Source organism: Aristolochia californica, unplaced genomic scaffold (assembly GCF_029961685.1).
Source record: "Aristolochia californica isolate CCGP_79_NKW_82.1479 unplaced genomic scaffold, dmAriCali1.0.hap1 SCAF_11, whole genome shotgun sequence".
NCBI lineage: Eukaryota > Viridiplantae > Streptophyta > Magnoliopsida > Piperales > Aristolochiaceae > Aristolochia > Aristolochia californica.
The window spans coordinates 35,123,034-35,145,749 of NW_027181782.1; the positions used below are offsets into that span (position 1 = coordinate 35,123,034).

At 35.9% G+C, this 22,716-nt stretch overlaps 2 protein-coding genes and 1 pseudogene across 4 annotated transcripts; 2 read left to right on the top strand and 1 right to left on the bottom strand.

Annotated features, from left to right (window-relative positions):
- Positions 1 to 490: 490 nt before the first annotated feature.
- On the top strand, positions 491 to 2,219 carry LOC137944400 (probable ribosome biogenesis protein RLP24). Of its 2 annotated transcripts, XM_068790077.1 has the most exons (6): positions 498 to 556; positions 990 to 1,033; positions 1,242 to 1,334; positions 1,452 to 1,565; positions 1,647 to 1,783; positions 1,875 to 2,219. In XM_068790077.1, exons 3-6 carry the CDS (start codon positions 1,254 to 1,256, stop codon positions 2,044 to 2,046), a joined length of 504 nt encoding a protein of 167 aa, XP_068646178.1. In that variant the 5' UTR covers positions 498 to 556; positions 990 to 1,033; positions 1,242 to 1,253; the 3' UTR covers positions 2,047 to 2,219. The 2 variants fall into 2 exon arrangements, with proteins under 2 accessions (XP_068646177.1, XP_068646178.1); XM_068790076.1 differs by lacking the exon at positions 990 to 1,033 and having other exon boundaries at positions 491 to 556.
- Positions 2,220 to 10,593: 8,374 nt separating this feature from the next.
- Positions 10,594 to 12,928, bottom strand: LOC137943860 (probable metal-nicotianamine transporter YSL7; annotated as a pseudogene).
- Positions 12,929 to 16,518: 3,590 nt separating this feature from the next.
- LOC137944256 (4-hydroxybenzoate polyprenyltransferase, mitochondrial-like) lies at positions 16,519 to 19,857 on the top strand. 2 transcript variants are annotated; one of them, XM_068789883.1, is made up of 9 exons: positions 16,519 to 16,972; positions 17,326 to 17,461; positions 17,908 to 18,029; positions 18,606 to 18,675; positions 18,763 to 18,912; positions 19,005 to 19,140; positions 19,250 to 19,346; positions 19,496 to 19,567; positions 19,695 to 19,857. In XM_068789883.1, exons 1-8 carry the CDS (start codon positions 16,557 to 16,559, stop codon positions 19,560 to 19,562), a joined length of 1,194 nt encoding a protein of 397 aa, XP_068645984.1. In that variant the 5' UTR covers positions 16,519 to 16,556; the 3' UTR covers positions 19,563 to 19,567; positions 19,695 to 19,857. The 2 variants fall into 2 exon arrangements, with proteins under 2 accessions (XP_068645984.1, XP_068645985.1); XM_068789884.1 differs by lacking the exon at positions 17,326 to 17,461 and having other exon boundaries at positions 16,882 to 16,972.
- The last annotated feature ends 2,859 nt before the right edge of the window (positions 19,858 to 22,716 follow it).

The window sequence follows — 22,716 nt, forward strand, 5'->3', positions numbered from 1 at the left end:
TGAAATTGAAGTTAGACTTTAAATTCAAGACAATTATTTGATTCAACTTCAACTCTTCCTTGGGTGTTAGTGTAGACGAGTTCAAGTGTATTGGAGAACAAATTTCAGTATTAGTGTCCCAAAATGAAAAATATGATGTAAACAAGTGAATTTTTAAAGGTAAATTATTAAAAAGATTATAATTTTTTTGGGTAGCACTGGCTAGGTGCTTAACAATATGCAATGAGAGAAAAACTTCAATAAAAAAAGAGAGTAAATTATTAAAAAAATATTTTATAATAAATTAATATATTAGATTGCAAACAGCTTATTACTCACCCGACCACTTTATAATCAAACTTTTCCGTTTATAAAATCATTTTCACCACCTAAGTATTCGGTTATCCGAATACCCGACTACCGACCACAGAGAACTCTTTGAGGGTAAAAGGATAATTTTCTGTCGAAGATATAAAAGTTTGCTAAACCCTTGCGGCATTCCAGTATTGCACCCTAGTCTCCTCTGCCGAGTGCCTGCTCGTCTCTCCGTCCTCTCTGATTCCCATCCTGCTTCCAGGTATGTAAATTGTTACAAACTGTTTATTATTATTTATTTTTTCGTTTGTGATTGGGAGGAGGAGGCACCGCGTTCCCCCTTCGTCTCCGATCTCAGGATTGGAGAAAGAAAAACGGAGAGGCGGCGCCGTGCGGTGGGAGGGGGAAAGCCCTTGTTTTTTAACTGGGTCATGGCTGGTACTCTGCCGGGGGGGTGTGGAAGACTGTTTTTTTCTTGTCTGTGTCATGGGTTAACCTTTCGACATTTGTTTACTTTCATTCTTATTTTCACAAAGGAGATATACTTCTAGATTGACCATTGTTCTTGTGTTTCTTCATTGTTTTGTGTGGGTTGTCTTTTGCTGATAGTCATTATTGTGATTCTGTCTTTGAATTGAATTTCAAAACTTTATATTTTGGGAGCTACAGCTCAAGAAATTGTTATTTTTTTGCAGCCGAGTGTTTTCTTTCTAGCTTTGTCTTCCTGACAGATAAAAAGGTTAGGTTATTTGGGAATTTAAATTTTGTTGTTTGAGAAGTATCGAGTATTCTTTGTAGCTTTGGCTTTCTGGCTGATCACATGGTTTGGTTATTTGGAAATTTGGATTTTTTGGTTCAGCACAGTTGGATTCTGTTCTTAGTTTTCATTGTTTTCTGATTCATATATAGATATGTTTTGTTCTCATTAAAGAAGATCATCCTTGTAGTGTTGACGGCAGATGAGGTTAGAAAAGTGCTGGTTTTGTTCCTCCACTGTCTATCCCGGGCATGGGATTCAGTACGTCCGCAATGATGCCAAGGTGCAGTTTGTTTTCAAACTGATTTTGCTTTACTCAAAAATTGAATTCTAAAACTATGGCCACCTACAAATCTTTTGGCACTGGGAATTGTAATTTCTAACATTCTTCTTTCTGCAGATTTTCCGGTTTTGCAGATCGAAATGCCACAAAAACTTCAAAATGAAGAGAAATCCACGGAAGGTAAAATGGACAAAGGCCTACAGACGATTGCATGGAAAAGACATGACACAGGTAAGGGCATATGTTCTTCATCATCCTTTCAAATTCCAACAAAGAACATGAAGATGCTTACTGAGAGGGTGGATCCTACAGGATGCAACATTTGAGTTTGAAAGGAAGCGAAACAGGCCTGAGAGATATGACAGGAATGTTACCGAAAACACATTGAAGGCTATTAAGAAGATTGACAAAATCAGAGTGGAAAGGGAGGCCAGACATTATACTAAGAGGTTTGCGATTTGTTTCCAATCTCCTTGATGTGTTCTCCGTGGTTAATCTCAAGAAGTCATATTTACTGATTTTTTTTCCTGGGATTTTCAGGATTAAGGGGAAGAAAGGTATGGAGCAGAAGGCTGATACAAGGGAGCTGGAACAAAGCATCCACATGGTCAAAGCTCCTCTTGCTCAGCTGCAAGAGCCTTCACTCACTCTTCCGAAGGTTGCTACTCAAGCTAAAACAGTGGAAGAAGACAACCGTCTAATGGAAGAGTGATGATATTCCCCTTGATCACCATGCGTCCTTGTTCTCTTGGAGAATTTTTGAGTTGTTCTTTGTAGAAGCTGACAAAAATTGTGCTAAGGAAACAAAACTCTAATCTGTAGTTCGCTTTGGATCTGTTTGTGCACACTCAGGCTACTATGGAAGTAAATTCGAATTTATTTTCACTTATCCAAAATCATAAGTACTTATTCAACGAAAGAAAGTGAAAGTAAATTAGATACACTTGTATAAAAATATCATATTAGTTTATCAAACAATTGGATTTTATTAAAATGTTAATAAAAATTATCTAAAACACTAGTGATTTAACCTGGTTAGATTGATGCTGGCCGTTACGAATAGGGGTGGCATCGAGCCGAGCTGAGCCTGGACCTGCCTATATTCGAGCCAAATTTGATTTGAATATTTCGAGTTGAGCCTAAAATTGTTATCGAGCTTGATCTAAAAAATTTTAGTATAAAATTGTTATCGAACTTGATCCCAAAAATTTTAACCGAGTTTGAGCCGAGTTCGAGCTTCAACATACATTTAAACTTTTTAAAAAATATATATCAAATAAATTGCATATAAAATTATGCATATATATATAATACATATATAAAATTGGGTATGACCTTTACTTAAAATTAAGCATAATCTATGTATATAATTCCAATATAAAATTCGGCATGACCTCTACTTAAAATTGGCCATAATCTATATACATAATACCTACATAAACACTCCATAAACACTTCATAAAATTGTCTATATATTCCATAAACACTCTATGAAATTGTTTATACACTCTATACACTGCATAACATTACGAATAAACTCTATATAATAATCAAACAAAACAAAATTAAATGAAATATCACTATCAATTTACAATCACCCAAATAAAAACTATAAATCCATTATAAATTTACAAACTATAGTTGTTTCTCTTCATGCTATAAAATAATATACGTCCCTGCATGAGCAAAATCTCCACCTATGACAAAAACAAAAAAATAAAATTAGTTATTGTCAAATAAAAAAATACTCTTCCACTACTAGTTATTTAATATCATTAAAAATATTAAAATTACTATGATGAGAAAAACATGAAAAATCATGTAGCTGGTAGCATTATCTCTACACTCTTCTTCTCAGGCTGTAATCATAAAACAAAATTTTAATAAATAAAACTAAAAAAATACTAAAAGATATCATAATAAATAATTAATCAAATAAATTCACCTTTTGATTTTTCTTTACACAGTGAAGAGCCCGAACCCAATCACTGCCACAAATCAAAGCTTGAACTGTATTTGGTGCCAAGAAAGAACGATATGAGTCTACTACTAATTGTAGACTTTGAAGCCGGATATGAGAATTATAAGGGGGGGTTAGTCAACAAACTTAAAGTTTGAAGTTTATCTTCATTTTTTGCTTCAAATTAATTTCATTCATCTACATGAAATTCAATTTCAAACTTGGTATTAGTGTGGACAAGTTCATGTACACTAGAAAATAGTTTCCAGTGTTAGTGTCTCAAAATGAGAAAAATATAAAAAACAAGAAATAAGTAACTTATAATAGTATACTTAATTAAAATATAATACTTAAACCCCAAATTAGGTAAAACAAACATGATTACAACACGAATAAGTAATTTAATGTATAATTAAAATAAATTAGATATTATATTATTTAATGATTACAATTTATTGTACATTAATACAATAACTACATGAGCTAATTAATTGTGCACATGATTAATTATAAAAAATAAATAAATAAATAGGAAAATTTGATCAAATGCTATCTTTAACACTATATTTTTACGTATTGTTGCATCATTCGGAGGAAAAGCAGTACTAGAGGTGGTTAGGGCTGACAAAATTGCATCGTCCAGAGGAAAAACAGGCCGAGAATAGGATTTGTAAGTTTTTTTTTTATATATATATAAATCGCATGTGCGAAACTTGCATGTGTGAACTGCACGTGCGAGTTCGCACACTGTGCAGGATGGAGTGTAAGGGGGGGAAAATAATGTCCCCACTCAACTTAGGTATCGAGGGGGAGGGGGTTCTGTGTCGTTCCGGTGAGAGCGGTGGCCGGCTAATCTAACGGCGGCAGCAGAGGTAGTAGGGGGTGACGACAACGGGAGAGGGTTCAGAACAACTGCTCTAGCTGGCTTACGACGAGGCGAGGGCGGCGCTACGGGAGTCGACGGCAACAGCTATGGCGATGAAAGGCAGATAAGGCAATGCGCGGGGGGAAGGATTAGGTGCGGCGACGGCGTGAGGGAGAAGGGAGATGGAGGCAAAGAGAGGGAGAAAAAAATTTCGAAGGAAGAAGAGAGAAGGGAAGGAGGAGACCAAGAGAGCGAGAGCGCTACAGAGAGCGGAAAAAAAAAAATCGGGAGACGGCAGACTGCCAAAAATTTCCCAAATGCCCCCGAATCCGCCGTTCCTTAAATTAACGAGCCGTCGAGCCGAATCTAGCTTTGGTCGAGCTCGGTTCATTAATTTAAACGAGCTGATTTGGATCTTAAACTCGATAGAGTTGACACCGAGCCAAACGTGAGCCGCTCGTGAGCCGGCTCAGTTGGAAGCAACCCTTAGACTTAGACTTAGGATTTACAAAAACTCTCTAAAGGGGGGGTTAGTGCCCCAAATGGATTCTTGAAGATCATGTCAGTCATGTACATGAAGATCATCTTCGCACTTGGTGTTAGTGTTGACAACTTCATGTGCACTGGAAAACAGTTTCCAATGTTAGTGCCCCAACATGAGAAAAACATAAAAAACAAGAGAATTTCTAAACCTTTATAGTGCACTTAATTACAACATAATCCTTAAACCCCGAATTAGGTAAAACAACCATTATTACTACACGAATAAGTTATTTAACGTATAATTAAATATATTAATATATTTATTAATTGAATTAGATATTTTATTGTGCATTAATATGGTAATTACATGAGTCAATGAAATACGTATATGATTAATTACAAATAATAAATAAATAACGTTATAAATAAAAAAACGAAAGTAATAAGTTAAGTTATTAATTTATTAATAACATATGATATACTTTAACCTAAAAATGAATATTTTAAATGAAAAAATTGATCTAATCATAACTTTAACACACAATATATTTGTACATAATATATTTTATGTATTATTAATTAATAATATATTATCACAAAATTTAAAACCATTGGTTTAATTAACTATAGCAATCGGATAATTATGCCAAAATAATTTATCAAATATTTATTTTAACAATATTTTAATTATGAATATTAAATCACTATTTTAATATAGTAATTGTAAAATCAAAATAATTATTTTATAAATAAAAATTATAAATTAATTATTTTTATGAAGATAGTTTAATTTTTCCTAACTTAAGAAAAATTAAACATCTTCGTCTTCCTCCGCAGTGAGCCAGCGGGCAACGGCGATGGCGATGGTGACGGGGACGGGCTAGGCAAATGCGACGGTCGGCGACGGCGGCGCTCCGACGGTACACCGAGAGGGAGAAGAAAGGGAGGCCGAGAAGCTCTGCAACAGAGCTCGACCTCCCGTGCTCTGTGGGAATGAGAGAGGGAGCAGAGAATGAGAGAGGGTTGCGGGAATGGAGACGAGAGAGAGAGCAGAGAATGAGAGAGGGTTGCGGGAACGGAGACGAGCGAGGGCTGCGGGAATGGAGACAAGAGAGGGAGCAGAGAATGAGAGAGGGCTGCGGGAATGCAATGGCAGAGAGGTGTGCGGCAGAGAGAGCCCCGAAAGAGAGCCCCGCGTGAGAGTCATGTAGATGATTCTCAAAATCGAGCGGAAAATGCTTTCTGTCGTTTACTCTTGGGACATGAACTCCTGATTCATGTATATTCATGTACATGACATGAATTTCGGCACCCTACACCGGGACATGAACATCATGTCCTGAGTTACGCGAACTAACCCCCCCCCCCCCCCAAAGCCTACACCTAATAAATATACCACAAAATTCAAGATCGGTGAGTAGTGGAAGATCATAAGCTGCCAAAAACGCTCTAAAACACGGATCCATCCCGTGAAAATTGTCGGCGCGCAACCCGCCGGCTCTTCCACCGTGCAAAATTCCGGCTTTTTTAAACGCATCAATCAATCGGGTCCCATCATCATTGTTTTTAAACCCGTGCCTGGGTCCATATTTAAACGGGCCCACTTAGGCAGAAAACAAGGAGAGGGCCCCTATGCCGTGGACTTGTCGGCGCACTATCCGGCGCACTCGACGGGGTCATCAGGAACCGGTGCGCAAAACGCCTCATCGGAAACATCCAATCTCCAGATCGACGGCCACGAACGCGCGCTCCTGCCATCGGGTACCTTCCCAAGCCACACGCGGCGTACTTTTATTTGGTTGGTGCACGTGTGGATCGGGCGCACGAGGAATCATTCAGTTGGGTAGCAACGCAGGTTTTATGCGTGCGAATGCGCGCTGGCGGGCTCCTTCCTTTCATTTGTGCTCGCCCGGGTCACGTTATTTAAGGCCCACGCGTCCGTTCTTCTGCGTCCTCACCTTTTTGTTCCATTTTCTTATCTTAAGCACTGCTGCTCCGTCTCTCGACTGTCCCCGCCTCCTCCTCCTCCTCCTCCTCCTCCTCCTCCTTCTTCTTCCTGGATCTGTATTTTGTTAGCTCATTTACTGCATTTCGTTTAAGAAGTCCTGCGTCTGTTGTTTCATCGGGTCTGAAGAGAGTCACGGTTTTAAAATATCCGCATGTTTAACTCCGTGAAGTACGTCTTCGGAAGTGTGATTTCTGTCATCTTCTCGGATCTGATTTGCATGATTTATTGTTATTTTTCGCTGTTATTTGCATTTCTTTTGTTGCATTGTTTTTTCTTTATCTTTTTTTTTTTCTGTCACCTTCTCGGATCTGATTTCGCGGGATTCTTTGTATTTTTTAGCTGTTATTTGCGTTTCTTTGGTTTTATTTATTAGGCTGTCCTTTTTGTGAGTTATCGTTGTTTCTCTTTCTGCGCTTGAACTGGCAATTCTCAGATTATTTTCTGTTAATCTTTTCATGTATTTTTTACAATATTTTTCGCCTGGTTTCGGTTGTTTTGTTTGCAGTTCTTCTGTATCACTCTCTTTGTAATCTTGAGCTGTTTTGTCTTCCGGTTGTCAGCTTTCAGTTTGCTTACTTTTGCAGCAATGTTTAATTTATTTCTTCTTTCTCTTTGAGCAGCCAATGTTCAGATATTATTTTGTTTCAATTTAAAGCTGATTTTTTTTAAAAAATAAATTCCAGTTTTCTGTTACTTTTGCATTTTGCCTTGTAATTTTACGCATTTTTTTCTTTCTGTTTGCAGTTTTCTACTTGATGTTTTCTCTTCAGCTGACACTTCTCAGATTATTTTCAGCTTTATAAGCTGATTTTTATTTTTATATATTTTCCGAGTGTCGATTGCATTTGTTTATTGTTCTTATTAATCACTCATTGCAATTTTCCCGTTTTCCCCCCTTACTAATTGTCATTTTTCTACTTGCTTTGTTTTGCAGCACTATTTTTAATATGTCATTTTTGCCCTCTTCAGCTGGCTATTCTCAGTTTCTTTCGGCTTTATTATTGATTTCTAATTTATCCGATTTTTTATTTTTTTGTCTTTTACATTTCTCATTGTAATTTTTTGCGCGGTTTTTTTTTTCGGTGTCATTTTTCAACTAGCTTTCCGCTTCAGTTTTAAACTGCCTTTTGTTTGCGGGAACTCGACACTATTTTGCAATTTTTTTCCTGATAAAAGTAAAAGACGTTTTTATTTTATTTTTGTGTAAGCGTTATATTCACCTTACTTATTATTTGAAGTTCGAACAGTATATCCCTCTTATCATTTAGCTTTTTCTATTGTTCAACATTTTTTGCTTTTTTCTTGTGTTTAATAACAGAAACTTAATAAATATTTTCTTTGTTTTTCTTACAGCTCTGTTTTTTGTTTTTTATTTCTTCGAACGTCTTCACCATTAGTCTTTTTACCGAATTCTTCATTCTGCATTTTCGGAAGCATTTCAGTGAGATCTAAACATATTTTCTGTTTTTGCTACTTTCCCTTCTTTTTTATGATTTTTTTTTTACTTGATTTATATTCGTTTATTTAAACTCTTTCTGCATTGCATGATGTCGGTTCACATGGATGTGGCTTTCCTGTACTAATCATCTTATAATTCAGACTTCAACGTTTGCGGAATCTCAGTGAGAGACAAAGAACGATGACAAAGATCGGAGCATGCTTTTCCACAGCTTTCTTGAACTGGGTACTTAGGTCTCTGTATCTTCATTATTTCATAAAACACATCCTAGTACGAAGCTCAAGAAAGCTGTGGGAAAACATGAATAGATTTATATGAATTTCATCCGAAGTGCCACCGCTTTTTCCCTTCTACCATGGAGGTATCCTTTGAACTAGCTGTTTTATTCTCCTATCTAAACTCAGATTCTTGAAGAATGTTGTCTTAAAAGGACATTTATCTTAATATTTTGACAGGTTTTGATTAATTTGTGTGAGAGCGTACGCAGAGTTCATTCTTGGTATACGTGAAGATTTGATTTCGAAACTAATTTGATCTGATTTTTCACTTTTTGATTGTTGTTCATACATAAAATATTATTAAATTCTTTGCATTTCTTTCAGCAATGGCAGGTTACTTTACAGTTCTAACTTTTAAAAAATAAAAATAAAACGTCACTGAGTTATATGGTGACTATTTTTTTGTTTTTCGTGGTCAGCTGTTGTTTGAAATTTCACAAGTACTCTCATATTTCTTAAATATATTTATAAATTTTAAAGAGAACCAAATACAAAGAATAGTTGCGTTGGCTAACTTTTTGATGTCTCTGCATTGTCAACAATAACACTTCAGTAATTGTCTCGTTTCTTAATTCTAGTTTTCTTTCTTTTAATTTGCCATATGTAACGGATGACATTACTCGTTGGAAAATGCAAGCTCCCATAAATGTGTAAAAATCATCATTGAGCTGTACTTGACTGAGTATTTTTCTTTGGACGCCTAGGAAACTTTACACTAAGTTAATTTTCAGTGATTTTTTACAATAATTATGTTTATTTTTACTTTCTTTTTTTATTGTTTACTTCTAGTGCCAAGAATATAAAGCTTAACGCCAAAGTGATCTTAGGTACGCAGGTTACTTAGTTTCTCTCAAGATTGAATTATTGTGATCGCCTGTGCAGGATACATTAGATTATGAGAGCTTCATTTAGGATATTGTAGATGAAGTCTGTTTATTTATGTGATGATTAATTTTATTAATAAAGTATATATCTGTATGCAATGATTTTTCTTAGTTTGCTGAAGGTGTATGGCTCTGAATCTTTTTTTAATACTTTAATAGGTTCTTCCTTTTGTGATCGTATGTTACTCTTAAGAGAGAGTTTACATACGATCACAAAAAAGAGAGATCCTGATTTCTTGTTATACATTTGACCAATATTCTTCGGCTTACCTCCGGATGAGGAGGAAAGTGTTTATCCCTGATGGCCAGCCTTTGAAGTTTAAGAGATGAAATAATTTCACTTCTGTAGAAAATATTGATGTCTTTATCTCATCGATTGTTATTTTTTTTAACCTTTTATGGAAAAAAAAGGAAAGAATTATATTTTTTGATCTTTTTCAAACAAAAAACTTCTGCGGTACTCACTCTCCTTGGTAGATGTTTTATAATAAGATAAGTGAGAGCGTCCTCAATTGTTTGCTGTATGGATTTAAGGTATATAAAATTGTATCTCTACATGCTGAATTTTAGTTTACATTTGTGTCTGCCATGATCTCATGACTGTATTGGTCCCCTCACTCCCATTTGTGAATGAAAGCCTTACTGTTGAAGTCACTATTTACAATATCGTTTGGTACTCTCGCTGTCTCGCCTTTTTTCTCGATTGCATGTTGCTGGTTTCTGCCTTATATACTGTGTCTTTGCATTTCCACTCGTGCTCTTCAACCCCCTATCCTTTTGAAAATTACATTCATACATCAATTGGAAAACTTTTTAGGTAGCACCTCACAATCATATATACATTTAAGCCCTGAGATGATATTTTCCAGATTGCTACTTATCATTTTGGCCTGAAAACATTTTTGAGTAGCTTCTTCATCAACAAAAAAACCTGTAGTTTACTGAACAAATGTAAATTTTCTGCTGTAGAAACCGTTATCCTCTCGTATAAAATCTTTATTCCGCACAAAATGAGATAGCTTAATCAAAATATCGAACAATAACTCTGCTCGAGGAACCCAAATTTTCAGTCTCTTGGATAAGGAAGGGAACAATAAAGATGCATGCAAAATAATCGAAGAACTATCTATTAAGTCATAGATTACATTCAACTCATAGAACCTACGAAGTCTTGATTTCCAAGTGCCAGAAACGCTGGCACTAACATAAGCACATGTAGACAGGATTGGTTTTTCTAATAAAAAAATCAGAATGCACTCTTGAAACACAAACTTCATTTAGGTATAAATACGCAGAGACAACATATTTCTATGCATCGGACATATTGTCAGTAGAGTACCATTAACAAGCCCACGTTTTGAGAATGAACCAAAACAGAATTACATTGCTTTCAAATTTGGAACTCCTACACTTGGCTAACGCTTTGTACATACTTACTTTTAACTAACATTAAGATAACTTTGACAGGAATGTATCTACTTTACTGTTTGTCTTCCTCGAGAGAAACTTCATGCAAATAGCTGGCTCCACCCCGGCTAGAGCGAGCACAGAAGCGGGCAAAGTCCAGATTCCATCTCCACAAATCAACCCAGATGCGATTGCAGGTGCAAATGCATCTGCATTAACCTTGTTGGATTTCTCCCAGATGAACAATATCAAGCTGCCCACACACATATCAATGGCAAAGTAAGCCCCAAAATAGAATGTGATTGCCATGGCCATTGGGAGTAGAATAAACCTGGAAACCTTCTTCCCAGAGGTATCTCTAACTGCATTGATCAAAATGGCAGAGGGTCAGACAGTGCTTTGGCAAGGAGGAAAATCCTTCAACCCCAAAAATGGCCATGTTCCTGAAGACTACTGCATTAGGGGCTGGGTACTCTGTATTAGGTATGCCAATGTAGTCAAATGCCTTGAAAAAGAGCCAGAATACACAGGGAGCAATCACACAACCCATTGCTGTACCAATCACTTGGCTCAGAAACATGGACCTGGATGATGCTAAGGTTAAGTATCCTGTCTTAAAATCTTGCATGAGATCGGAGGCAGTGGACACAATGTTCATCATTACTCCACAGACAGCAAGGCCTGCCAGAACCCCACCATTGGAAGCCCCTGCCATGCCCCGATTGTGAAGATGGCCAATTTTCCATATGTTGATGCAAGGGACCTGCCCCATGGGCATTACAAAAGGCTAAGATGGGGGCAAATATGTAAGCAACTAGAATTTAGTACCATTTCAAGGGGGAAAAGATGTGTGGTAGGGTGATGATGGAGATGAACAGTGAGATAGCCTGCAATTGAAACCCATGTTGGAATTTGGTCCTCGAGAAAGTGTTGAGCACGCCTCTGGTCATCGTAGGACTTTGGTCTGTGGGCTGGTTCCTGTGACAGGGATTATGAAGAAGTGCTTGCTTTGGAGTTGGAGAAACACAGATGAGAGGGTCCTGCTCATGACCCTGAAGAAGTTGTAGAGACCATCCCCCAGTATTAATGCTATTGCTATAAATACCTGCAATTGAATGCCAAGACAAGGTGATGCCATGATTATTAAAGTTGATAACTGAGCTACTGAAGCAAAAGCAAGGGTCCTTCAATTGCAGCTCAAATTAATGAGATAGATTTGTAGAGACCTCGAAAAAACTTGCGGAGAATTTGTCTAGAGTCCCTCATCAAGATAAGTTGGTGGAGAAAAGGATTAAATTTTTATGAGGCAAAAACATTGCATTGAAAAAAATTACCCTGTATCCCTAGAGGCCATGAAGACTATTTGGATCATTAGGGTCTGCTTGATACCAGTCACCCTCTTTTGTGCTGATGGCAGGCCACATTATACCCCATGAGAGAAAGGCCCCAGCCAACACAGAAAAGTTCACGAGGTAAGGGCATATCATCCCAACACCAACATAAATAGCCGAGAAGTCGAAGTAAAACCTATTTGAGACAGTTCAAATATCAGATGATTAGAATTACGATGATGAGCTTGTCAGACCCAAGAAATCTCGAAATCAATAAAACCTATGACTGGCTGTTTATGGTGTAAGCAATGTTGAAGTGGTGCAGATTCACAACGGGATTCCCACATTAACTTGAAAGATACACCGGTGCCAAATTTACCTGTTCTCTAAGGCTTTGAGTCCAAACCTTGGGAACTTCTGAAACCCACAGTTATCTTCAGCAGTGAAGAACCACTGGAAAAACCCCCATAGGAAGCTAAAGGAGAAGAACTTTCCCAATGCCTTCACCTGTTTCCTGTAAAAATTGGCTTAACAATTATAGATTACAATGGTGATTTAATCTAAGTCATACAGTGCAGGGGGTGAGATTTGCTTAAGTTTACTTGGCAAGCTTCGCTCCACGAGGTGTATGGAAGCTATTGATAAGGTGAGCAGCTGCAGTCCCGCTTGGGAAAACCAACTTGTAGTCAATGATCATAATCTGAACATAAAGATTAATTTATAGGATTTCATATTTTCATTATGCACAGAGATCGCCTTCCAGGTTCTTTCTAGAAATTACAGAAAGCTCATCAATCAGAGTACCTTTCTGAGTGGCACCAAGGAGAAAAGTCCGAGGAAGCTGACAACCAACAGGAACACAATCATCTACCCTAACGCAGGATTCTTGATGTTCTGTGCATTGTTCGCCTCTGTGCATTGTCTTGCAATCTTCTCGCTCGTGCCAAAGAGGTAACTTCCAAAACCCCCTATTAATTTTCATATATTACACACAGTTAACCAGAGGAAGTAAGAAATTGAGGAAAGATTATTCTTGAATGCAATTGTCCTGTAAACAAATCTTGGAAGTCACATGTGTGCAAATCACTGATGCTCTGTCATGTTCATCAGCCCTTGTAATTAAAGGCCTAATCATAGAAGATGCATCAAAATTTTGTTGACCTCCAAGCTTAAATAATACTGATGAACATAAGAAACGGATGCTTTCGTCATCCACCGAATTTCAGAAAAAAAATCCAAAACCCAAGAAGAAAGCCAACATTTGAAATGCACAAACTAGAATTAATTTAATATTTTATAATAAATAATACTGTTAAGAGTGGGCACTGGAGCCTGGAATCTAAGGTGGTTCCCTGAACATCAAAAGTAGATGAAAATCAACGTTTGACTGACACCAAAAATAACATCAATTTTTAGTAAATACAAAATTAGATGCAACCATAATTGGTTAAATCTGAGTCCAACCTCATTTCCTCGGTGTAATTTTATAATACATCACAATAATCACCAGAATTTTTTGTATTCACCACCTAATAACCGATGCTTAGGAAATTCGACTAATATGAGCTCTATTAACTTGTAATTTTACACAAATGAAATTTCGGTTCTCTTTTAAGCTACGTGTATGCTCAAATATATGATTACAATCAATTTCCCTTGAGTTTGAACTAGATTCTAACTCTAGTAAACTCTTCAATTTAGATTTCTAGATGAACATTTCAAATAAAATCAATAAATTAAAAGAAGATAAAAAATATTTAAATAAGTAAAAAAAATAAACTTACGAAAATTTCACCATCCTTACAATGTAGGGGGGAGATTAAACATAATGACTTGTTATATTCATATTAATACCCATGAAAATTGAATAACTAGTTCTAGCTATAGTAAACTCTTCAATTTAGATTCACAGATGAACATTTCAAATAAAATCAATAAATTAAAAGAAAATAAAAAAATATTTAAATAAGTAAAAAAAATTAATCTTACAAAAAATTCACCATCCCTTCAATGTAGGGGGGAGATTCAACATAATGACTTGTTATATTCATATTAATCCCCATGAAAACATCATCGATTGAAGATCCCTTTGTTCAGGGAAATTCTATTGAAACAATGATATAAACATGATAGGTAATTCTAGTGATAATATAAATGGATATGATCATATATGCATTAACTATAGCCTTCACAACCAATCGTAGCAATGTTTATTTATTTTTATTAAGGTTACTCTATTTACAAGAATGTCATTGATTTTACTATATTTAAAACAATATTATTAGCTCAATTTTATCATTAAAACCCGAAAAATAAAAATTAATTTTTTAGATAAACATCAACTTAAATGTATATGGTAACAAACAAATGTATAATAAAAAAATAAATTTTATATCATCCAATTCAAAATTGTTAGTTAAATCAAAAGCTTATATGGACTTTAAATGTATGATAAAAAAATAATTTATTTTTTTAGCATTCAATTCAAATTTGATATATAAATTAAAATTTTGGTACACTTAAGGTCACATTGACTTAAGTCCATATAAATGTTATAAATCCCATTTTTGTGAGGTAATTCGATCTAGTCCAACTTGGGTGAACAGGTGTTGATGTCAATCCGATTAGGACCATCCTCCAGTCTCCTCTTTGTTTTTGCCTACCCCTAATTTAGGTATTGCGACTGTTCACTTGTTTAATCAACTAATCCAGTTGAGTCAGTCAAGTTTTGACTGTTTATTACACGTCAATTATATATGGGGTGTGACATATGGCTTTGGAAACATGACCCATTGGAAAGTTTGATATACCAAAAACTAAATATACCATTTGATGCGAAACATGTGAAAGGGCTATTTCAGTTGTTCGATCATGATCAGAGGGTTGAGATAACTATTGATTGGAGGGCTTAGATAGCCATTGGATGAGACAACTAAATAGCCATTTATCATAATTGAATGGCTAAGCATGGTGTAATATTTAAATAAAAGTGCGGGAAATATTATTCTACAAATATTAATTATTTTATTGTTTAAAATTATGTGTGTAAAAATTTAAATATTATTTTTAATGAAAATTAGAAAATGTGTTGTATAATTTAAAAAATAAAATTGTTAGAGAAATGTATTTCACTTACACACGGTAAAATGCGCTAAAAGCCTTTAGTACCCTCTGTAAGTTGGGAAGGAAAGTAAAAAAATTTCGACTGCTCTCTCGCTTGCGACCTTTGGCGATTTCATTCACCTCCTTTGCAACCTCTCCCCGGCTCTCGTTGAATCTCTTCCTCTTGCCGTCCCCAACACCGACGACCTTTGACGACTCTTTTCCCCTCTTTGCAACCTCTCCAGTTCAATTCGAAAGAAACTATGGTAAACTTTTCTTCCTGGAAATCGATGGTTATTCTTCTTATTGTTTTTGAATCGATTGTCTACTTCTCATTTTAATTTATGGCTCCATTTTCGGAATCATTCCTCTGCCTCTGTAACCTCTCTCGAGTGTTTCGATAGAAATTAGGTTCATTCTTCTTGGTTCATAATTATTTTTCTTGATTTGGTTGCCTTCCTTTCTGCGTTCAGCGTGAGTTATCCCCTTCGATTTTGATTTACAGTGTTACTTCGATTTTGATTTTTTGATTTTTTTATAAGAAATCCAAATACTGCGACCATTTTGTTAAAGCATATATATTGGCTGATGACTTCCTGGAGTTTCTACTTTTATTCATATGTATGCAAAATGTGGTGATATTGAGAAGGCCCTTAAGTTATTTGATGCTCAACCACAAATAAATGTGGTAACTTGGAACGCTACCATGGGAGGCCTAGCCACGCACGGTAGGGCTAATGATGCACTTAGCTTTTTCTTTGAGATGGAAAAATCAGGCATAGCTCTAACCGATCTCACATTTATTTGTTAATATAACTACGTATATACGATTAGTTTAAGAGGGAGAATTTAAATATTTTTAATATAATAATTGTATTAAGTTTCTGGATATTATAAAAGTAAGTATTTGTGTAAATATTTTATTTTTTATAAATTATGTTAATAAATTAATATTATTTTGATATTACTAATATATATTAAGTTAATAACTATTTTATAATATCCCTTTTTATATAATTATTTCATATTTAGATATTACAAAATTACAATTTGATTACAGTTTTAATAATATAAAAGTAAACATTTGTTTAAATATTATATCAAAATATTTTATTTATTAACTAATATTAATTTAATTTTCTAAAAGGTAAATATATCAAAATATTTTATTTAATAAATAATTTATCTATATTTTATACTACACTTTCCATTATACATATTAACGTAAACAAATATTTTATATTATATATGTTAATACAAACTAATACTTTATACTAAACTTTCCATTACGTACATTAACACAAGTGATTTACTTTCCATTTTCACTTTCATCGGGGCATTTACTTACACTTTCCCTCCCACGTTCCCCGTCACTGACACTAACCCCTCTTCTAAAGTTTTCATGTTTGTCACTCCACAGAGAGCAAGAAAACCAGCGAGCGGTGATGGGGTTTTCCCGCGCTACTCGATTGCTCAGACGATCTCCTTTCTCCTTCTCCCTGCGACATATTGAAAGCCCTAAAACATCCGACACCTTCCTAAGATGTTCGTCCTTTCATCATACGATGGAATCCTCTTTTCGTAGTACGAATTTCAGCTTTGATGGTGGATTCAGTTTTTCGCCTGGAAGGATCCATCCCTTCCATCCAAACTATCAGTCTCTTGTGAGCATTTCTTCTGCTTCAGAGGTTGCTAGACAAACAAAAGGCGGCGGCAATTGTGGGAGGAACGATGAAGAATCGAGAAAGGTCTCTTCGTCGTGGATTGATGTATATTTACCGAAATTAGTGCGTCCTTATGCTCACCTTGCTCGGTTGGATAAGCCAATTGGTACGTGGTTGCTCGCATGGCCATGTATGTGGTAGGTCCCCCCCCTCTTTATTCCTAAGTCGATATTATTTCAACTTTTCTGCCTCTGTTGAATGATTCTCTTCGTATGTAGATAATAGTTTGATAAGTTTTGTATTCGAGACATCAATATTTGATCCTTGTTTGCATGAAGGTTTCTAGTTATGCGTCTTTGGTTTCTTCTCTGCGTGCACTATAATTCTGTCTTCTTGTACTAACACTGACTTATTTCCCATGTTAAACCACATTACTTGAGTAGGCCTTCTCCTGTCTTAAGAGAACTTGATTGCCTGTTCTGGTTAGCGACAACCATTGTTGTTTCAGTACTTAACTTTCTATTCTCCCAATCTCTTAATACGTTCCTAGGTCAATTACCTTGGCTGCACCTCCTGGAAATCTTCCTGATTTAAAGATGATGTCATTGTTTGGATGCGGGGCATTGCTTCTACGGGGGGCTGGCTGTACAGTGAATGACCTTCTTGATCGTGATATCGATACAAAGGTGCTGCACATGTTTTTTCTCATCCACATTTATTGGCATATTCAGCTCGTTCTGTGTAATAAGTAAAAATTTAAATGTGATTGCTGTAAATTAAGACAGTAAAAGAGAAGAGGATAATATGAGAAAAAATAATGGGAGGAACAGACGAGAGAATGGGGTGCTAAATGACTCAGAAACAGTGTACTAAATTGAGTGAATAGTTTGCTTGGTCAAACAAATTAACCGGAGGGAATTGCTTGATTTCACCTGTTCAGTGACCTTTTTATTCACTTTTTAATGTATCTGTGTGCTATTTCATTTAATTTTCCACTTGCACTGTCTTCCTTTTGAGGGCAGATCATATCAGGTTTGTTGCCTCTGTATGTTTGATGTTGTGAATCAAACGAAACGACTGATATGACTTGGCCAAGGACCAAGAACTTACTTTGCTCATGATTGTATTGTAGGTAGAGCGCACAAGGTTGAGACCAATTGCAAGTGGTCTATTGACACCATTGCAGGGGCTTACCTTTCTTGGACTTCAACTACTCTTGGGTCTAGGGATTCTCCTTCAACTGAACAATTATAGGTAGCTGTTATTATTTTGCAGCTGTCGTAAGGAGTTGCTGTTCAATTAGTTCCACTATTTTCTGCTAAAAACTCACATATATTCTTGCACAAAAAGTGCACATACGCTCTTCCCTATAACTTTGCTACATAATTGTTTAGTTGTGCCTGCTTGCATGACCCAATTGTCATCTCCCATGGGAAGATCTGACCTCTATTCTGGAGTCTTTTGATCCATAGTTTGTTTTGCTTGCTATAGAAAATCTTCTCTTCCTGTATAAAATTTTTATTCCATGGGGCTAATGTCAGGATTCTCAAGGTTTAGGATGGGCCATTGATAGCCAAAGTTGTCTAGGTTCTTTCACTTAACACTTCTAGATTGCTTATTTGGTTGAACTCGTTCTTTGTTGTCGTTGTTTACTTGAGGCAAAGGGTTGATTTCAAAATTGTGGCAACTTCCTTTTAAATGGTTTATGTAGTTTAATGGCAACTTTCTTAATGTCAAGCAACTACTCTATTGGTGAGAATTAGTCTTTTCTTTTTGATTTTTCTTTGTGTGGGCTTTGTGTGCTTAATCTTCACAGTTATTGATCTTCAGCCGTGTGTTGGGGGCTTCATCACTGCTGCTAGTCTTCTCTTATCCGCTAATGAAGAGGCTGACATTTTGGGTATGTGTGCACAATTTGTTCAGAAAGTTGAGTTGAAGGTTTCTCATGATCATTTTCAAAATGTTTCTCATGATATATTTGTTGCAGCCTCAGGCATATTTAGGCTTAACGTTTAATTGGGGAGCTTTATTAGGATGGAGTGCAGTCAAAGGAAGCTTGGATCCAGCTGTTGTGCTCCCATTGTACTTTTCTGGTGTATGTTGGACCCTTGTGTATGACACCATTTATGCTCATCAGGTAAATTCTTCAAGTAGTCAAAGCATAAGTCTGGATCCAAACTATGTCTCTCATTGGTCATTTCTGTTATTTGAAATTGATTACACTTTCAGGACAAAGAAGATGACTTGAGAGTAGGAATTAAATCCACGGCTTTGAGGTTTGGGAATCACACAAAGCATTGGATTACTGGGTTCGGGATTGGATGCATTAGCAGTCTTGGTCTCAGTGGTTACAATGCAGAGCTTGGTGTGAACTTCATCTTTCTCTTATTCCCATCAATGACTTAAAATCCAAAACTCAAAATTTCATTTTCAATTTGGCATGTATTGATTGTTTCATGTTGATCTGTGTGCAGAATGGCCGTATTATGTATTTTTAACAGCTGCTGCGACACAGTTAGGATGGCAGATATGGACTGTTGATTTGTCAAATCGTGCAGATTGTAATAGAAAGTAAGGGTTCTATACCTATGAAGCAGAGGTGTCCATTGTGTTAGCAGAACTACCCATTTTTTGTTTCTTGTGTTTGAAAATGGATGTGAAGCTTCACCACTTGATCTTGTACTTAAAAACGGTAGTCACTAATCTGTCTGTTCTTTCAGATTCGTCTCTAATAAATGGCTTGGAGCTATTGTCTTCAGTGGAATCTTACTGGGAAAGCTTGCTTAATAAAGGTATTGCTTGTGTCCATAATTTTATTATTCAATTATACCTTAATAAAACACTTATTTTCTTTAAGGTCAAAATCATATTTGTGTAGTTGATGCAGTTTTGTGCAATTATATTCTGGTCCTAGAACAGGTAGCGTACGTGGATGTGTTTTTTTAGCCGTTTCGAAATACTTCCAGAAAAAAATTTGTATCTGCTCAAAGATATCCTCTTTGTAGGCGTTTACAAAACTCTGTGCCCTTACAAATATTTATTTACTTATTGGCTATTCTATTGCAATGGGTTTATACCTGGATCCCCAGCCATTGTGAGACTCGCACGTGAGACTTCCTACTAGAAAACTCCAATGAGACAACTGTGCTGCAGTCCAAATCTTGCCTTTTACAAATATTTTACTTGTACGGTTTGTCAATTTTCAAATATATTCTTGATGCATTGCGATAATGATTTGTCTGTAATTTTCAAGCACAGTACCTACAAAATATTTATGCTCAAAGAAAAATATCCTTGTAATATAATGTTTTGACTTGCAGGCTTTATACGTCATTCATTTGGTTGAAACCTACATTAATGATGCCAACCCGTGTAATAATCTATTCTAATTTATGTGTACATGTTCAATTAACTATGAATACACATTAGTTTTTGTTTTTTAAATGGTGATTGGCTTTGTTGCTCCAATGAATTGAGAAAGAATACAAAGGATCCACATTCAATGAGTGAACCTACAATAATGAGTGATGATATGGCTGTCATGTAGTCTCTTTTGTCATTAACTCTTGTAATTTTTTCATGTTAATATTTCCTCTGTGAAGTACAATGAGCATCTGGAGCTCCATTTGTCACCAATTCGTTAGCAGCATCGGAACCCCTGTTGCAAATTATGTAGATGTCTCCATAAGCTTCTTTTTTTATTGTTTACTTCTAGTTCCAAGAATATAAAGCTTAACGCAAAAGTGATCTTAGGTATGCAGGTTACTTAGTTTCTCTCAAGAATGAATTATTGTGATCGCCTGTGCAGGATACATTAGATTATGAGAGCTTAATTTAGGGGGGGTTAGTCCACAATGAAGTGGAAATGAAGTGAAAAATTGAATTGAAGTGAGATGAATTGCTTCCACTTCAATTCATGTTTGGGTGTTAGTATAGACTGAGTTCAAGTGGCTGGAAAACAGATTCCAGTGTTAGTGCCCCTAAATGAAAAATATGATATAAAAAAGAGAATAAGTAACATTTTATAATATACTTAAATAAAACATATACCTAAACATATAATTAACAAAAATAAACGTGGTTACTACACTTATAAGTGATTTAACGTGTAGTATTAGAATATATTAATATCCTAATTAATTAAAAATTAAATTATATTACTTAATGATTATAATTTATTATAAATTAAAACAATAATTATGGTTTAATTAATTATAACAATTGGATAATTAAACCAATTAATGATTACAGTTTATTATAAATTAATATACTAATTACGTGTGACTAGAATAAATTATTTAAAGTAAAAAAAATTAAAAATAACATAAGTGAATATAATAAATAAATAAATTATTCTGTAATAACATAAGATATAGTTTAACATTAAAACTCATTATTTTAATAAAAATAAATAAATACATAATAAATAAATAAATATATTAATTTATCAATAACATAATATACATTTTAAATATTATTATTTAATAATATATTAACAAAAAATAAAAACTAATGGTTTAATTAATTGGATAATTAAACCGACGATGTTTAATTTTTCTTAACTTAGGAAAAATTAAATATCGTCTTCGTCTTCCTCTGCGGCGATCTTGGCAACGGCGACGGCAGCAGGCAACGGCGATGGCGGCGGGCAACGGCGACGGAGGCAACGCTCCGACGGTGGCCCGAGAGGGAGAAAATAGGGAGGCCGAGAGAGAAGAGAAGCCAGGAGGCTGAGGGGCTCTGGCCTCCCGTGCTCTGCGACGGAGGTCGAGAGAGGGAGGAAGGAAGGCCGACGGGGGCTGGGGGGGGCGGAAAGAGAGGGAGGCCGAGGGGCTCTGCGACAGAGCCTCCCGTGCTCTGCGACGGAGGTGGGGGTAGAGGGAGGACGGCCGACGGGGGTGGGGGCAGAGGGAGGAAAAAAAATCGCGGAGGAGGGGGGGGAAGAGAGGGAGGCCGAGGGGGCTCTGCGTCTGGAGAGGCTGACGAGAAGGGGGAGGGGAAGAAGCAACGCGCGTCGCGCGTGGAAAGCAGATGATTTGCAAAATAGGTAGGAAACAGCTTTCCCCCGTTTTTACCTGAGCGAATGAAATGGTGTTATCTCACTTCAATTCAAGTCATTTTAGACTAATGCCATAAATGGGATGAACTAAGTAATGCGGGGGTAATTCATTCCACTTCATTGTGGACTAACCCCCCCTTAGGATATTGTAGATGAAGTTTGTTTATTTATGTGATGATTAATTTTATTAATCGAGTTTATATCTGTATACAAATGATTTTCCTCAGTTTGCTGAAATTGTATGACTCTGAATATTTTTTTAATACTTTAATTCGTTCTTCCTTTTGTGATCGTATGGTACTCTTAAGAGAGAGTTTACATACGATCACAAAAAAGAGAGGTCCTGATTTTTTGTTATACATTTGACCAATATTCTTCAGCTTACCTCCGGATGAAGAGGAATGTGTTTATCCTCCCTGATGGCCAGCCTTTGAAGTTTAAGAGATTAAATAATTTCACTTCTTTAGAAAATATTGATGTCTTTCTCTCATCAATTCTTTTTTATTTTTCGAACCTTTTATGGAAAAAAAGGAAAGAATTATATTTTTTGTCATTTTCAAAAAAAAAAACTTCTGTGGTACTCACTTTCCTTGGTAGATGCTTTGTAATAAGATTAGTGAGAACGTCCTCAATTGTTTGCTGTATGGATTTGAGGTATATAAAATTGTATCCCTACATGCTGAATGTTAGTTTACATTTGTGTCTGCCATGATCTGAAGACTGTATTGGTCCCCCTCACTGCCATTTGTGAATGAAAGCCTTACTGTTGAAGTCACAATTTGCAATATCGTTTGGTATCTCGCTGTCTTGCCTTTTTTCTGGATTGCATGTTGCTGCTTTCTGCCTTACATACTCTGTCTTTTCATTTCCACTTGTGCTCTT